Source organism: Pholcus phalangioides, unplaced genomic scaffold (genome assembly GCF_987345545.1).
Source record: "Pholcus phalangioides strain wild (caught in Gottingen) unplaced genomic scaffold, Ppha-v1.0 ptg000008l_1, whole genome shotgun sequence".
NCBI classification, from domain to species: domain Eukaryota; kingdom Metazoa; phylum Arthropoda; class Arachnida; order Araneae; family Pholcidae; genus Pholcus; species Pholcus phalangioides.
The window spans coordinates 8,649,897-8,668,084 of NW_028301601.1; the positions used below are offsets into that span (position 1 = coordinate 8,649,897).

The following is an 18,188-nucleotide window of genomic DNA, read 5'->3' on the forward strand; positions in this document are numbered from 1 at the left end:
GGATCCATGATGTTCTTAAGGCCCCTTTCACACGGAGCGGATGCGGAAGCGGGTCCGCATACCCTTTACTATTTTTTCGCAATTTTTGTAACTGTTTTTCTCCTTCACCCCTGATTCAGTGCCCATATGCAGCCTAGAGGTATTCTTTGGTGGTTTAGTCTAGAGCCACATAGAATATGGGAATAAAGATGTCTTCATTCCGATCCTCACAAGTAGTCGATGGGAGAAAATGTCTTCAAATATTTTCAAAATATTTTGAAAACAAATCTGTCCTTTCCGGAAAAATATGAAAGAAAAATTCCAAAAACATCCAATATTCGAAAAATCCAATCCAAAAACATCAAAAACTAATATGTTCCTAAAAAAAAAATTCAGGAGATATCAAAGAATTTGCAAGTAGAAAAAAAGGGGAGGGGTGGGGACGTTCAAAATGTCTGTGCTTAGAAATATTCACATCACAATTCTGTCTTAGGCCGGGATTACAGTATAAAAGTTTTATAAAAGTTAGTTTATAAAACTTGAAAAATGCAACCGATAGGCCGATCAGTTAAGTTCGCTCGAATGTAACAGATGTGTTTATTGATTACATTTTTCAAGTTTTATAGTGTAATACCAGCCTTAGGCCGGGATTACACTATAAAAGTTTTACAAGATATACGGAAGACTGGATGTTGTGAAGATATTTATTATTTCAGATGTTTATTTTTTAAGGAAGGAAAAAACTCATCTCTGCCTCTACCGGGAGTCGAACCCGGGTCCCTCGATTGCCGGACGAGTGCTCTGACCACTAAGCTACAGAGGAGATAGAGATTTTCCTTCGCTAGAGCGTATATATGCCGAACGGAACCGTGCAATGGACGGTGAAACCGATCAGCTAATAGCTCATGGACGACGAGCCACCAGAGGGCTATATATATGACATGAATGTCGCTTGTATTAACAAGTGGAGAGCGACATTCATGTCATATATATAGCCCTCTGGTGGCTCGTCGTCCATGAGCTATTAGCTGATCGGTTTCACCGTCCATTGCACGGTTCCGTTCGGCATATATACGCTCTAGCGAAGGAAAATCTCTATCTCCTCTGTAGCTTAGTGGTCAGAGCACTCGTCCGGCAATCGAGGGACCCGGGTTCGACTCCCGGTAGAGGCAGAGATGAGTTTTTTCCTTCCTTAAAAAATAAACATCTGAAATAATAAATATCTTCACAACATCCAGTCTTCCGTATATCTTGTATTAACAAGTGGAGAGCGACATTCATGTCATATAAAAGTTTTGTAAAAGCTCTTTGATAAAACGTGAAAAATTCAACCAATATTATCTTATTGGTTGAATTTTTTGAATGCAAAATGTGTGTGCGTGTGTGTGTGTATGCACCGGTTGCATTTTCTGGAATGCAACCGATGCGCCTATTGGTTGAATTTTTCAACTTTCATAAAAGTTCTTTTATAAAACTTTATAGTATAATCCCGGCCGGATTACACTATAAAAATTTTATAACAATTATTTAAAAAAAAGCAACTAATAAATTTATCGGTTGCATTAGAGCAAATGCAACCGATAAATTTATTAGTTGCTTTTTTCAAGTTTTATAAAATAACTTTCATAAACCTTTTATAGTGAAATCCCATCCTTAGATTAGTCACTTCTGAAATATAAAATTTCATTTTTTTAAGTTTATAGACTAAATATTGAGTAAAATAAACTTGTAGGTATCGGGGGAACCACCAAAACTATTCAAGCGCTAGGGTCTTCAAACGTCTTAATCCGGCCCTGAGTGAACACCGGACGTGGATAACGTTGTTTATGAAAAGTATTTTTTTTAAAGTTTAAAAAAATTAAAAGATAAAAAATTTAAAAAAAATAATATTTAAAATAATATTTCAGATTTTTATATTTTTAAATAATTTTAAAAATTTAAAAAGAAAAAAATTAAAATTTTTAAATTAAATTTAAAAGTTATTAAAGTATGTAGTCAATTAAATATTCGTAATGAACAGAACGGCTTATAATTTTGGTCCCGTCAGTGGCCGTTGTTGGCAGGTTTTATTGTATAAAATTGTGAAATATGGACAAAAGGCAGTTAAAGTTGCTATATCTCCATCTCATAAGGAAAGGGAGGGATTGACGTATGTAGGTACATTATATTAATGAGCAGGGACCATCATATGGTGTTTTATGATGGTCATTTTATCATTATGGCAAATAATTAAAAAAAAATCCGTGAAAAATCACCTTCAAAAAGCACCCAAAGATGCGGACGAATTCGCTCCGCATCCGCGTCGTCTGAATAGCTCCGAATAAACCTATTGTCAAAACTTCTATGTGCGGATGCGGAGCCCGCACTTAGGTTTTGACACATGCGGACGACGTCCGGACCCGCATGAACATTTCCTAGGTGCGGAGATTTTTCGGCTCGTCTGAAAGGCGCAGTATATTCCAATTGTTAAAACTTCTTCCGGACCCGCATCCGCTCTGTGTGAAAGGGCCCTAAGTCAGTCACCTCGTTGGGCAATTTGCCTGTTGTGGCGTTGTATTTGTAATACAGACGAGCTGGTTGGATGGTATGGGGTGGAATCAGCATAGGCGGAAGTACGGACCTGCATATCACTCGGAATGACACTTTGACGGCCCGAAGGTACGCAGACGGGATACTGCGACCTCATGTCATCCCTTACACTGGAGCCATTGGAGATTCCTTTGTTTTCCAGGATGATGCCCGACCGCATAGAGCTCGTCTGGTGGAGAACATGTTTGAAGCTGAAACAATACAGCGTATGGAATGGCCAGCGTGCTCTCCTGACCTGAATCCTTGGACGACACATTGCTGCGCGACCAAGGCCACCTGTTACTGTCCGAGACTTGCAGATTGCACTTCTTGAGGAGTGGAACAGTATTCCCCAAAGTCTGATCGATAACCTCATCGCATCCATGGCAAACAGGTGTGCAGCAGTCTTAGCTGTTCGAGGAGACCACACGCCCTATTAAAACTCATGCATCATGTCTAAACAGTACTTTTTTTTTATCGTTTACATGTAACCAAATTGTTGCCCTAAATCATCTTTTCATGTTTTTTCCATATTTTCAAAGAATTAAAGCTTAATTCCAAATTTTTTTACGTCTTTTTTCTGTATTGCGCATTGATACGCTTGCCAATACGTGGCTTTCTCGCACGGTTTTCTTCACTTTTTTGCTTGCTCCCCTAATTGTTTTGAACAGTGTACAACGAACTTTTTACGGGCAAGATATAGGGATCCCGCTGTGTTCTTCTCACATAACAAGCACTACACACAAACAAACTTAATGTCATGTTTCACTACACGCACATTCACATATGTACGAATTCGTTAGAGGTTCCGCAGAGGAATATGGACGAGGTGCTTGTGTGGTTCACTGGTGTTCTTCTCAACCTTTCCGCATTTCCAGATCGCAGTGGAAAAATCTCCGCGGACTTGCTGCGAAAATTCGGAAAAATAATTTTTGGGACTAACAAAAATAAGTAATCGTGAGAGATAATTTGCGGACTATTAAATAATAAGTAAGAGGAATAATTTGGGAACTGCAAAGAAAGAGGGAGAGAGAGAGAAAGTACATACAGGGTGGGCAAAAAGTTCGTAGAAACATCAAAACTTCGTAGAAACCGGAAAAAATTACCGAAATAAGAAACGGTTCGTAGGGTTAGCATCGCTAGGGTCACGGGAATTTTTTTAAGACGGGGGGGGGGGAATACTCAAACAGACGATAGGGGGCGCTGACGTGCACGAGTCAAAGAAAAGATTCACAAGTAACGAACAGAATGCCTCTAGAGCGTTTATTACAGCAGTATGTGTCCCCATGACCACCACCACCACCACAGGAGACAACACATTGCAGGCGAGTCACAAATCCAGCAACGGCAGAGTGCAGCAGGTCCACATACACGGTTTACAACGGTGAACTGATTGTAGATTATGATAGAAAGTTGTTATAACTGTCTCATTTGCATATTTCCACCGCAGTTACTCGTACCAACTAGTGCTACCTATCGGTTGTTTTTGAATTAATTTTCCCCCGTCTTAAAAAGAATTCCTGTGATCTAGCGATGGTCACAGTCCCTACAAACAGTTTTTCATTTCGGTTTTTTTCCGGTTTCTATTCATTTTTAAAGTTTCTGCGGACTTTTCGCCCACATGGGAGGAAATAGTTTGAGGATTGGCAGAAAGAAAAGTAATTTCCGGGCTGCGGAAAGTGGGAAAACTTGCGGACCATCACAAAGTGCATAAATAAGAACCTTTCTTTAGACCGTACTTTATTTAATAAATCTGAAATCATATAATAGCTACTTAAATTGAAGGGAACGTTTGAAGACACTCGGCATATACGAACATGAACACTTACATGGTCTACTTCTGCCACATCTTAGGCACACATACTGAACCCATAACCAACGGGCCAGATGTGGTCCCGTGTCATTTTATGTGGTCCGTGACCTCAAACCAAATTTCCTAAAAATGAACTAAGCGGCCCGTTTCCAAATCACTTAGTGACGCGCAGAATATTTACAGATCAAATTAGAGACCAGTAACATAGTTCCAGACCACTTAAGTAACCCACGAGCACTTGAGTGACCGATGGTGCAATTCCGCATCACTCTTGCGGCGCACTTCCATGTCATTTGAGTGGCCTGCTGCATATTTACGAACCTCTCAAATTTCTCGTGGCACATTTACAGATCACTTAGGTGGCCCACGGTGCTGTCCTGCATCATTCAAGTGTCCTGTGGATCATCCCCATATCACTTTAGTGACTGCAGCACATTTACAAATCGCTTAACTGTCCCTCGGCACATTTATAGTTGACTTAAATTACCTGGGGCGCTGTTTCGGAATGCTTAACCCCTCCCCCCCCCCGACAAATTTACAGATCACTTGAGTGACCGGGCACACTTTCAGATCTTTCTTTCTTTCAAACCGAGCACAACTCAGGTCTATCACCATCTAAGGGCGATTTACTGCCTAGTGAGTTGTGCCGGAGGTGTAACTGTGTGTGTACCTAACAGTCTGAGTGCGTATGTAGTGAAGTGTTATGATTGAATTACATTTGTAGGTCTGTTGCTCTCTGTGGCGAGACCTTTTAAAGGTGAGATCGGCTCGCATTCGCGCCTTGAAGTTGGGAACCGCAGGAAACCGACTTCAGCCGACCACCACTGTGGTGACGGTGGGGTTCGAACCCGAGACCTCGCGACGCGAGTCCGTCACTATGACCACTCGACCACCACTGCGGCACACATTCAGTTCACTGAAATTGCTCGCAACACATTTATAGATTATTTAAGTACCCATCCGTGCTTTCCCACATCACCGTGGCCCGCACATTAAGTGGCCCTCGACCCTCATCACGGACTGTATTTCATTAATTTAATCTGAAATCATACAGTAGGTACTTAAATTGAACGAAATGCTTCTCGAACCGGCAAAAAAATTCCTACGCACTTATTGGTGACGATCATTTCCGTAGAAAATATTTCCCACTAAATCAAAAAGCCACAGAAGAATATACAAGATTCTCACATTGAAAGACTGGTTATTTGTGGAGATGAAGATTACAAGCAAGAAAATCCATCACTGCCCACACGGGTATTAACAAGTAGAGAGGACATTTCTATATGCAAGTATATATAGGTCTTTTCTCAGTAAGCGGTAGTTTAGATCATTCAGATGGCCAGTGATATCGACAAGAAATGCGAAATCTCTCACCCAATTTTTATTTTCAAACTTTCCAATAAGTTCTCCTTTGGATTTTACGAATTCGTCAATTTCCTCTTTCGTGGAAAACGGGTGCTGCTTTCCTTATCAGACATTCAGAAGAGCAAAAAGTGGACACATTAGTCCCCACCACCTTGTTACTACTACTTAAACCAGACATGCACCTTTTCCATATTCCTCTGCAGAACGTCTAACAAATTGGTACATGTTGATGTTTTTTTAAACTATATTGTAGTGTATTAAATTTTTTATTACTATTGTGTGCAGTCAAATTGGTTTTTGCACCTGATGTCTACAAAATTCCATCAAATTGAAGTATATTTAGTATTGTTTTTCATACAAACCCCAGAATTTCCTTTTTAATTCATCAAAAAGTATATTCTGGTCTCTTAGACATACTACTACGTTACCAAACACCAACTCCGGCTATATCACTATTGCAGTTTACTGCCATTAATGAGATGAGTTGGACATCCATATTTTTATGGGCATCTTTTTCTCAGCCACCTCGTTGGGCATTTTGCCTGTTGTGGCGTTGTATTTGTATTTGTTGGAATGTGTGTGTGTGTGTGTGCAGTGAACTTTCCGTGAAGTTTGTTTCTGTGTAGTGCTGCTGTTTGTCATGTTCTTTCCTGACAATTTACACTTTATGTTAAGCACTTGCTGTCATTTCTGTTCGGTGCTTGCATGCGCCATGTATGTATGTTTTCTTTCAGGTGGCAAAGGAGCTGAAGCGAGTGATTGGCAACCGAGATCCCACGGGTCCATCTGCGGATGGATTGGTGGGGACGGAGTGCGGTGGTGGCATGGATGGGCACGGGCTGCCGGAGGGGGACGGACGTTTGGTTCCGTTGTTGCTCCTTTGGGCGATGAGTGGCGGACGGGGGTGTTCTTTCGTGGACTAGTGGAGCCGAGGGCCGTCGAAATGTTTTTGCTGGGTGGGTCGGAGATCTGGCGGGCGGTCCACCTGCGCTTGACCTTCTTGACCATCGGGGGTTTCCGGGAGCTTCCCGGAGTGTGGCTGCTTGGGATGGAGTGGGTCCCGGCGGGCGGGCCGGTGGCTTGCGAGTCCGGGGATGTTCGCCGGGCCCGGATGTCAGGAGAATTCTTCCAGCATGGCCCAGCCGCAAGGTTATCCGCTTATATCCCTCAAGGGACAGAGCGGGGGCCATGTTTGGTGTTATGTGTAGTGCTGCCATCTGCAACAATTTTTTAAACTCTGAGTTTTTTCTCAACGCATAGTGAGTGAAGTGTAATGAATCAATAATTGTAATGTTGTGGGCCTGTTGCTCTCTCCGGCGAGACTTTTTAATGGGGAGATCGGCTCACATTCGCGCATCAAAGTTGGGAACCTCAGGAAAACAACTTCAGCCGACCACCGTATGAGGTTTGAACTCTGAGCCTTGCTATGCGAATTCGTCACCCTGACCACTCGAACACCACAGCAGCCCCCGCCTTGTTAGGGAAACAACCTGTACCCACTTATGCTTTTGCGGAAGGGGAGAGCTTATGTGACTTGAGCCCTTAAGGTCCAGTTTCTATAGGGCGTTGTATTTAAATCTACTTTAAATTTAAAAGTTTTTAAAAAACTTTTTTTTTTTTTGTAAATTTACTTGCGTTCCCTCTACTTTATTAACTGTAACCCCCAGGTGGTTGCTACTTACAGTTTGGGCACCACTGATATAAGAAAACCGTCCAGGAGGGCTCTCACTCGTCCTACTTTTTGGTGAAAAGGTCCCGCTTTTGTCATACTTTCTAGTTTTTGTCCTACTTTTCCTGCCTTTTTAATGAAATCCTATCAACAAAATTTGTATATGGATTTTAATTGAGAAGGGAATCATGAACATAATGCCAAATAATACAAATGTAGTAGATTGCAAGATCAAATGATCAAAAATGATCACTTCCCCCCACGAGGACTCGAACACCGGTCTGTGTGTTCGATTTTTTTTGTGAAATTTATACGTATCTCTATGATCTTTAAAATCCCTTGGCATCTTTCTTAACCCTTGAATGCATAGCTTTGTATATGTACAAATCCTTCCAACGTTCATTACTGCTGTCAGTTTGAAGATAGAAACTCGGAATCGCGAAATGTGAGGTCTTTCCATTGTGTGCGTCTAGTGTTTCTTGGCTGGTATTACACAATATAAGTTTCATAAAATGTCATTTATAAAACTTGAAAAACAAATTCAACCAATAAGGCTATCGGTTGCATTTTCTCGAATGTAACCGATAACCTTATTGATTAAATTATTCAAGTTTTATAAATGAACTTTTATGAAACTTTTATAGTGTAATATCATCCTTAGTGTATCTTTCCATTTGAATTTGCTTTGGATAGTAGATGTTCCAATAAATGACAGCAGCTCTTTGTTTGTTGCAGAGCATAAAGATTAAGACAACCATAAGTATTCTTTACGGGCATTGTATAATATTTTATCATGTGTATATATTGTTTATAATTGCATTTTTAATTGGGTTGCTGTATTTTTGAAATATGTGACATCCATATTTGTTATGGGCATCTTTTTCTCAGCCACCTCGTTGGGCATTTTGCCTGTTGTGGCCTTGCATTTGTATGTGTGTCTTGGATTTTCGCTAATTTGCGGAAAAATGTTTTGTTTTCGTTTTTTTTTAAACTGGAATCTTCCAACTCGATTTTTTTGAATCGCAAAAATCGGTAGAGTCCTGTAAGTGCCAATGCGGCCTTTATTTCATCAACCGTCTGTCGTAGAGATATGGTACCAATTTGAAAAATGGTCAAAAGGCGTTCAAAAATTACCCTGTACCAGTTTGTGAGAGTGCAGTATACAGAGTGCCACAAAATTGAAAAAGATCTAAATTTTTATACGATCCCCCTTGTCCTCTATCTTCCAGTTAGAAAATTGTTATCTCCTCAGGCCAACAGAAAAAATTCCATGTTTCTAAGTGTAATATTCACTAAGATATTTTTGAATTCAAAAAAGGAAGGGAAAGTTATGAAAGGACAGCATAAATGAGGAAAAGCAGAATTGACCGTTAGTTCTTTTGCTGTTCTTTCATAACTTTTCTCTGGTTTTTAATTCCAATATCTCAACGAATATTGCACTTGGAAACGTGGATATTTTTGTTAGCCTTAGGAGACAAGGCAACAACTTTCTAATTGGAAGTTAGAGAATGGGTGGGGGAGGGGGTATGTATAAAAATATTTAGATTTTTTTTTTATTTTGTGACACACTGTATTTTCACTCTCTAAACTGGTGTAGGGTGATTTTTGAACGTTTTTTTGAGAATTTTTTTAAGTTGGAATCATACCTCTACGACGGACGGTCTCGATAAAGGCCGCATGAGCAGCACTTGCAAGACATAATATGTTTATTAACTATGAAAAACATTATCTGCTTGAAAACAAAAATTTTACTTTTAAGGATTGAAGCTATTTGTAATAATCTTTTATTGCAGGTGTGGTGTTTTCATGGCTCTCTTCGTCGTGCTTCTCGCAACAGTTTTCGATCTATTTTTCAAGCTAAGACCAACCGGCAGCATAAACAGCAGCAACGGCTCTCGCTCGAGAAGCTCAGAAAACCACAATCAGGGTAAGTTTCTACATCGTTACTGATTCAAGTTGTATTAGTTTCAGTGGTATATATCATATACAGTGGAATTTCGGTTAACGAGTGGTTCGTTTAACGAACAATTCGCATAGTGAGCAAAAATTTCGAACAAACTTCGATTCGATTAACGAACGATGATTCACATTAGCTGCCATGCTTTGTTTATTTATTTTCAGTATATCGCAACTGCGCTGATGGCGTTTGTCCATCTCTTTCGCCTACCACGTGCTGTGAAAAATTGTGGGTAATATTTTCCCCTAGTATCTGGTCAGCGTGCTCAACTAACCCGTACGAACGTGACTGTTTTCGATACGAAACTTCATGTAGATAGATAGAATCGCTCATTACCTCGGACTGATGCAAAGCACCTTACTTCCGTTACCTCAAAAGAGGCAGAGTTGTGATGGAAAAAGTTAAAGATTTATAGCAGTGGATCCCATTGCCCCGTGCTCGCAAGTATCGAATCTCTCGCGTCGTTCTCCCCATGAAAACAGCCATCAACTCGTTGCAACGTACAAGACATTTGACTGAAATGGACAGCTGAACCCAATGCCTAGGGAGAAAAATTGCACGTGCGCCCAGTGGCACATAAGGGCCGGAGACCACAGCCTGGGATTTCGAAAAAAAATGTGGACAAGAAAGAAGAAGAAGAAGTTGGCAAGTTGAAGGGGGAAGAGATTTGAGAATGGTCTAAATACACAATGTATACAAAATATATATACATATCGTCTCGACTGTGACGGAAAACGAAGAAACAAAGCCTCCGTCCATAGTGATGGGCCGTTTTGCTTCTCTTTCCTTTTACAGAATATGCAACATACGCACACAGAAAACAAGTTGTAATCCGGTTTATATGTGCTTGAAGTGGTTTTTTTTTAAATTCTGATTTGACATAACTGTAGTGTAGGTTAATTGGATAATTGACTTCGAGGCATAGCTCATGAACAAGGGAAAGCATTTCCGAAAAGATTGTGTCCTTGGAGAAGACCATGGGACTGACTTACTCACCGAAACGACGACCCAGTCCATATTCCGAAGAATTTCTAACCGATAGGTCACCGCCGGGGTAAAAAATACTATGACAATGGAAGGAAGAGTCAAGATGATGTGAATAATCAAAGTATCGAAAAATACACGAAAACAGTTAAAAGCAAGGGCTTCAGGGAAAGAAAGAAAATGTACATTGCTTACAAAATTGGGTATGCAGGAAATTGCATCTGGCACTACTGGAAAGGAGGAAAAAGTGCGTGTGTGACATACTTTGTATATAAAACTACATTTTATACTAAAACAAGGGCTGGAGAAAAGAAATGTATGCTTGCAAAATTGACTTTGCATGAAATCACTCCTGACACTACTGAATAGAATGTAAAAGTACATGACATGCTGAATAAAAAAAAAAGCGAATGCATATAAATTTAGTGACTGGGAGAAGAGTATGGGACTGGAGGTGCTTGAGCCCGACATTCAAGAACTAGTGGAGCAGCATAGTCATATCCACAGATGAACTGATGGATGTCTATTGCACGCAACAGCAAAAGCTTATGCACGAGATCTCGTGTGAAGAAGACAAAGAGAGAAATGAAGAGTCCCTCACTTCAAATGAGATTAATACACGTGTAGAGAACGTGGGAATCTGTGCTAAACTTTGTCGAAGAGAACTACCCCAAGTAAATCTGTACCAGTGCAAGCAATAAATCTGTCCAACGATTGTGTAATTTTCCATTGCAGAGAGGCAAAAGCAAGTGTCGTAGATAGGGTTTCTTTTAAAGTCACAAAATTACAGACGGTGAGTGTACAGGTCGTAAGTCGTTCTAAACTCTCTCTGATCGTTTAGAGTAAGTTAATTCCTAAACATTATCGAATTGTATGTTTATTTCTGGCATTATTATCATTTTAAATATTGTATTGTATTACGTATTATATTATTATTGTGTCGCGTTATTCAATGAATGACGTTTTTATGAATCATTTTCATGCCAATGAATTATCCAAGTTTCCATGATTTCCTATGAGGACATTTGATTCGGATAACGAGCACGTTGGCGGAACGATTTAATATTGTCAGCCAAAGCTCCACTGTACATGTCTTGAGATAAAACGACGAATTTTGTATTCCCTTTATTACTAGGATGCGTGCGCCGCGTCTGTTCAGCCTTCTCCTTGTACCAGAACACGCAGTCAGTGCTGAAGACGTCCCTCCCGGAGGACCATCTTCCAGTTATTCACGGCATCAAGTTCCTGAGCATTACGTGGATTATGCTGGGACACGTTTACTACTGCAAGGATTATCTAACTTTGGGTGACTATAATTATCATTATTTTTCTTTTTGAATGTTGACTATTAATGTCATCGAGCATTTGATTTTGATTCTTAACATGGTACTTGATGAATACACCGATTTCCGACCAAGCTTTCTAAATTAATGGTCCAGAGTTGAAATACTTCATTTACAGAAAAAAATATCCGGCATTGACGAGGTGTCTCACCTCCATAGAAGCCTCTTATTGTAACATTGGCATACCCAGATATCGTGAAAAGTTGATTTCTCAAGGAGCACTATTTTATGTACCGCTTTTTCGAGGCTTAGTTCGTCCTGGACTGGAGTATGCTGTAAGGTTTTGGAGACCATACCTACAGAGGGACATAGACTTGGTTGAAGGGGTGCAGAGAAGAGCTACGCGTGTCCTTATTGGCACACAGGGCTTGAGTTATGAAGAAAGACTTCATTTTTTGAATATGTTTACATTGGATGAACGCAGGTGTCGAGGAGATATGATCGAAGTGTTCAAAATTTTCAATGGGATGGATAGGATGGACCATGAACTTTTAGTACACCGCCAATCGACTGCTTTTACAAGGGGACACCAGTATCGATTGGTGAGGGACAATGCAAGGTTATGGTGTCGCAGGGAATTTTTCTCCAATAGGGTTGTTAATAAATGGAATAGCTTACCCCCGGAGGTAGTAAATTGTAACACAATTGACACGTTTAAAAAGAAATACGATAAACATGTTGGGGTAAATCGAGAAGCTATCCATTCTTAGAATAAGACAACCATAAGTATTCTTTATGGGCATTGTATAATATTTTATCATGTGTATATATTGTTTGTAATTTGTGTTAATTGCATTTTTAATTGGGTTGCTGTATTTTTGAAACATATGACAACCATATTTTTATGGGCATCTTTTTATCAGCCACCTCGTTGGGCATTTTGCCTGTTGTGGCGTTGTTTTTGTATTTGTATTTGTATTTGTATTAGTTTGCACCTGCTGAAAATCGGAACAAAGTATACTTTAATATTTTGTAAAGAGTTTAACCACTTAAAGGGTTAAATATACAGGGTGTCCCATAAATTCGTTAATAGTTTACATTTGAATACAGTTTGCAAGAAGTTATTCTCACGAAGAGGGATTATTTTGGTACAGAGAAAAATAATATATCGTTCAAATTTTTGTCGGAAGAGAGTGTTTCAAGAATTATTGGATCTGAACCTTTCTTCAATCTCTTTTGTGTTCGAAAAGTTCATCTGATGATTCGATTCGTGGCTGAGGTAAAACAAATTCACCAACGGTGGTGCTTCGTCCACCAATGTCAACATCGCAATTGAAAACTTTTGTCTATATAACGGGAACATTCACAAATGAGTTTTTAATTATACGTCTTGCATTTTATAGGACTCTGGTTGCATATTAAGAGCTTTCGACAGCACCCTCTTTCGACAAAAATTTTAACTATATTTTTTCTTCTGTATCATTAAAAAATCTCTATATAAAAAATTCGTTGAATTTTCGAAGAATCAACTTAATTTCATCGGGTAACGTCGAAAATCTGGTAATTGACTTTCATTTGAGGAACAACAAGGCCATGCGATTAGCAACAACCTACAAACCGCCGAATAACGAAATGGACTATGATTTGATCAAAAAAATCTTCCAAACACAGAACCAGTGCATTGTCATGGGAGACTTTAATCTAAAAAATAAATTCTGGGGTTCCAGAATAAACACCAGACAAGGTATAGCCTTCAAAGATTACTGTGATAAAAATGCAATCAGTGTTATTGGTTCAGACATACCCACGCATTATCCAAAGGTACTAAATCACAGACCAGATGTTCTGGACTTTGCAATCACCGGAAAATGTTATCATCAGATTACTTCAGAGGTGCTTTACAAACTGAATTCCCACCACCGCCCAGTGAAATTGAATGTTGACCTCAGAATCAACTCATCTAGAATGAAAATCAAAAGTATCAACTGGCAGAAATACCAACGTAATCTTCAAGAGATTGAAATTCTTCAGTATAATTTCCGACGATATTCAGCAAGCAGACGATGCCACAAAAGAATTAACGAAACAAATACAAAGAGCCATAGAAGAGGCAACAACAGAAAGAGGAAAGAATATGCAACCTTTAAAACTACCAGAGGAACAGCAAGTATTGATTTCTTATACGAGCAGTTATGATGAGCAGTTTGAAGCAAATTTGTTTTTAGTTGAATTCCCGTACATTTATATTGCATGTTGAAGTTACGCAACCCATGCAAAAATCAAGAGTTTTGTTTTCACATTTTGTGTCACCTACAGGTTGAAAAATCGTAGCATCTTTTTTTTTTTTTCTTTGATGGCTCACGAGCAGTGTTACATGATCCAGAGCACACGGAACTTGCGCAAGGACGAAAAATGATGAACGCAGCTCTTCATTAATAAGATTTTGAAGGAACTGCATTCGGAAAATAGTTTTGCTGTTCACAGCTCTCTACGAAAACCAGGAATTTGTTCTAGCGAGATCTAGGATGTTGTAGAAAATATGGACAAGCCACCTCCGTGATATTGCCTTCACCACATATTTTCTGTGCATTTTGCCGTCTCTGTCTACGCCAAATTTTGTTGAATTGTAGCATGAAATAGTTTCTGAAAGCTGTTTGAGACTACTAGTGTGTCGATATTGACTCGGATGAAGCGTGAAAGTAATGAACCTGAGTAATCAAACATTTTCGTCCTTTTTCCCATGATAAATTTTCATCATGGCATCATTGTTTTTTAGTAATAACGTTTCATGCAACTGCAGTCGCTAAAAAATTGGAGAGAATTCCCTTGATTGAAGATTCAAAAATGAAATTTCTCTGATTTCTGAAGAGAGTCTTTGCGTGCCACTACTGATATCATGACGTGCAACGCTCCGGCCACCCGTGATTCATAGCGCCCGTACTGGATGGATTTCTCTCTATACATAAAACGGAACTCAGCAAATTGTTTGTATGCAAATGGCTAGGTGTGGCCAATTGGTCTTTTACGTTAGCTGTCCATTGATGCGATCATCATGGCGCCATCTGTCTTTCACAAATGGATGCAGTACCTCCGTGTTAAGAAAGATATCTACAAAAAGACCAGGTATATTTCAATACTTGTGAAATTTTGGAAAGTTCTTCGGAACGTTATAGGTGGATGCCTTATTAATATCGGCTACGGATACAGCATGTCTCAACATATGTTGCAAATCTTTAAGGGGTTAGGTGCACGCAAATTTTCCAAAAAAATTCATTTTACAATTTTTCAATTTTTAAATACTATTAAATTTTCTGCGCCTGTGTTGAAGTTTTTGTTTTACCTGTACATTTTTTCGAACACCACTCATTCAAATGTCTTGAAAGTTTGTGTGTCTCTCAACACTCTGGCATTACATTCTTTAACACGAGGATTTTTTATTAAAATTATTTAAACAAATTTTATGGCACAAAATATGGGTAAATTCTGATGGTTTTTGAAAACTGCATGTTGTCGGAGTTACGATTCGATAAAAAATAACCAACGATTAAAATCCTAAAAGCTCGTGTTAAAGTAACACCATGGTGTTGAGACAACACAAAGTTTCAAGACATTTCAATGAATGGTGTTCAAAATGTTCTCCCTATCTAACAAAAAAATCTTAGTTTTGAGGAAAAACGCATTTTAGTGAAAAACATTTGCATGTGTCATTATAATGCCTGCCAGCAGTTTATATTAAAATATTTTAAAAATATTTTCAGTACAGGTAGAACAAAAACTTGAACACAGTTATATAGACGCAGAAAATTTCATATTTGATATTTAAAAATTGAAAAATGTGTTTTTTTTTGGAAAATTTGCGTGCACCAACCCCCTTAAATCATAGGTGCACAATCTTTCCAGTTCGTGGGCCAGAGATTTATACTAGCTGAAACCATATGATCGGCATTATTACGGAACATTTATATAATTTCGGGTCCTCAAACTCTTTTATGAAGTGTCTTGTTTCGGATAATTTGGTACATGCGTTGCAATAGATCAATCTTTATTAATCATCAACGCACCGAACCTAACAAGCTATTAATCTTGAGGGGTATTTATATAATCCATACGTATTTGCATGACATAATTTACTAATTTAAATATATGTGTGCTAACGGATATGTATATATATATATATATATTTTTCAATTTCATATATTTTGCTTCAGCTGGATTATCTCAAGTCAGGGATCTTGGTTCGAACCTAGCTTTTCAAGTTGTCCTCAATTCTGGATTTGCCGCAGATACATTCTTTCTAGTCAGGTATTCATTATATATTATACAAATTCATATATATCTTACATTGTATTTATTTTTTCTACTGTATGCCTTTTAATAGATGACTATCAGAATGGAAAAGTGATTTTTTTTCATTGCAACGGGGCTCCAAAATGTACATAAGACGGCATGGAAAGCCTCCCCTACAACATGAGAACTGAAGGGACCCTATTTTTCAAACTTTAAAATGCTAATAAACAAAAATATATGCTTATTTTAATACATATATATTTTAAGATCATATACTTTTCATATTTCATCTTTCTTTATAATTTTAAATATTTTTTTATCAATAGTTAACACCCAAATGAAAAATTTTCCCGGTTTTTTCCGTTTCTATTTCCCACCTACGGTATTTGAAAAACGTTGGTTCAAATCGTACAACGGCAGTTTCTACCTATCAGATTTTGTATTGACAAGGAGAACAGACACCTATTCATTCTCTTGATGTGATGATCCATAGAAACAGAAGCGAAAACGAAAAAAAATGTCGTTTTATACGAGGACGTAACGTTTTCATCGACGTCATAAACAAGGTTGATGAGAACATTAGTCTCTATGGGGAACGAGCCAGCACCAAATATTACTGACGTTATAGCCTAGGTGTCGTTACAACCGCGTCGTTATACCTTTCATACCCTGAATGAACAAATGTGGTGCGGTTGATTTTTTCGCACAGGGGTTTTTTTTTTCTTCTTCAGGGAGTTAAGTCCTCAAAGGATTGTGCAAGTTTTGAGTAAGAAGTATAGTGAGTACGAACTTTTTAGGCTTTCAGCAGAGGGCATCACTTGAAGTGAAATTTTCAGGGGGATTTTCAAGATGATTTTCGGGAAAAAGTACCTCCAGAAAAACTGCGTTTGTGACATAAAATTCAGCACTTAAATTATGGAAAAAAATGTATGTTGATATATGAATATACCTGGCATCATCTTGGCTGAAAAATGTGAACGTAGTGAATTGGTTTTTTACAAAAAAATATATATATGTATATAAAAAAATTGAAAAATTTGAAAAAAATGCTGACATTTATGACTTCAACGTGTTTTTAAGTATCACACAAAAATGCTAAAAACATCTTGAAAATTCCAAAAAGTCAATGCACGGGGACTGTTATAACCGAGTTTGACTGTATATAATACTGATTATCCCACGCAAAAGAAGCATGGATTGCTTTTATCGTCGTGAATTCACGTGAATGTCCGAGCGACAGATAATCCATCAGATACATAACACGCGAGAACCCGAATCTTCACAAATTACTGACCACAACAAGCTGATCAGCTGACCGTGGCAGCAGGAGAATCAAGATATCAAATCCAGGTAAAATAAGTCATCAATGGGCAATGTTTTCGGGGTCGAGTGGAATTCAAATACACACACACATTAATATCTGAAGATTACCATTCAGATTACAATTTTAGATGGATTTTAGAACTTTGGACGCATGACGGAGACCCTTAAAGATTTTTCTCTGCTCTCATCTGGTAAAGTCACTGGACTTTGGCTTTATTTTGAACTTGATGTTAAAATCGCTAGTAAATCCTTAGAGATTATGAGCCCAAATTGCATCAGGTCTGTGTTTTTTTTGCTTGTTTTGGCTCTTCTATTGGCAAAACTTGGAAAACTGAACGAAGCCGGATTATGCAATCATTCCTTAGCGTCATATGTATCTATTTACAATAATGCTCATTTCTTGTCTAAAATAACGTATATTATAACTGTAATTAAATATAATTATAATAGTTCATAGTACTTATAAATTAAAGGAGGTACGGTCAAATTCGGTTGTAACGACACCTTGGCTATGACGTCAATCATTGGCGGTCTGGACTGATTCCCATAGAGAATACTGTTAATATTAACCTTACTTATTTGCGTCTTTGAAAATCAACAACCTCGGATATAACGACAAAATTTTCGTCACTTTTGTTTCCGTTTTGATGATGTTTCCCCAGGAAATTCCTATGATTGGAGCTGATCACAAACAGGAATTTTTTGTCTGTTATTCCAGTTTCTCCCAAACCGTGGATTGCGACCCTGTGGGGGCCCGGGTAATGGAGGAGGGAGGAATCGCGGAAGGTTTTCCAAAATTTAAACGTCTTAAAATAAATGTATTTTATTTCTACTCAACGTAAATAAATATGTATCAAACCCAAAACACACCTTAACTCTCAGCTGTGCTACTTATTATCCATATGCGCACTCACTGGTCATTAGTAAAGCACACAACTAATAAATTAGAATGTGCAGAGT

At 38.5% G+C, this 18,188-nt stretch overlaps 1 protein-coding gene across 1 annotated transcript in view; it reads left to right on the top strand.

The window, feature by feature from the left end:
• The window catches only part of LOC149083604 (uncharacterized), a 112,194-nt gene that overhangs the window by 67,329 nt on the left and 26,677 nt on the right, over window positions 1-18,188 (top strand). Inside the window, exons 6-8 of the mRNA XM_089234106.1 lie at window positions 9,188-9,321; window positions 11,471-11,641; window positions 15,827-15,920. Of these exons, the coding sequence (XP_089090232.1) occupies window positions 9,188-9,321; window positions 11,471-11,641; window positions 15,827-15,920 (399 nt within the window). The remainder of the gene's footprint in view (window positions 1-9,187; window positions 9,322-11,470; window positions 11,642-15,826; window positions 15,921-18,188) is intronic.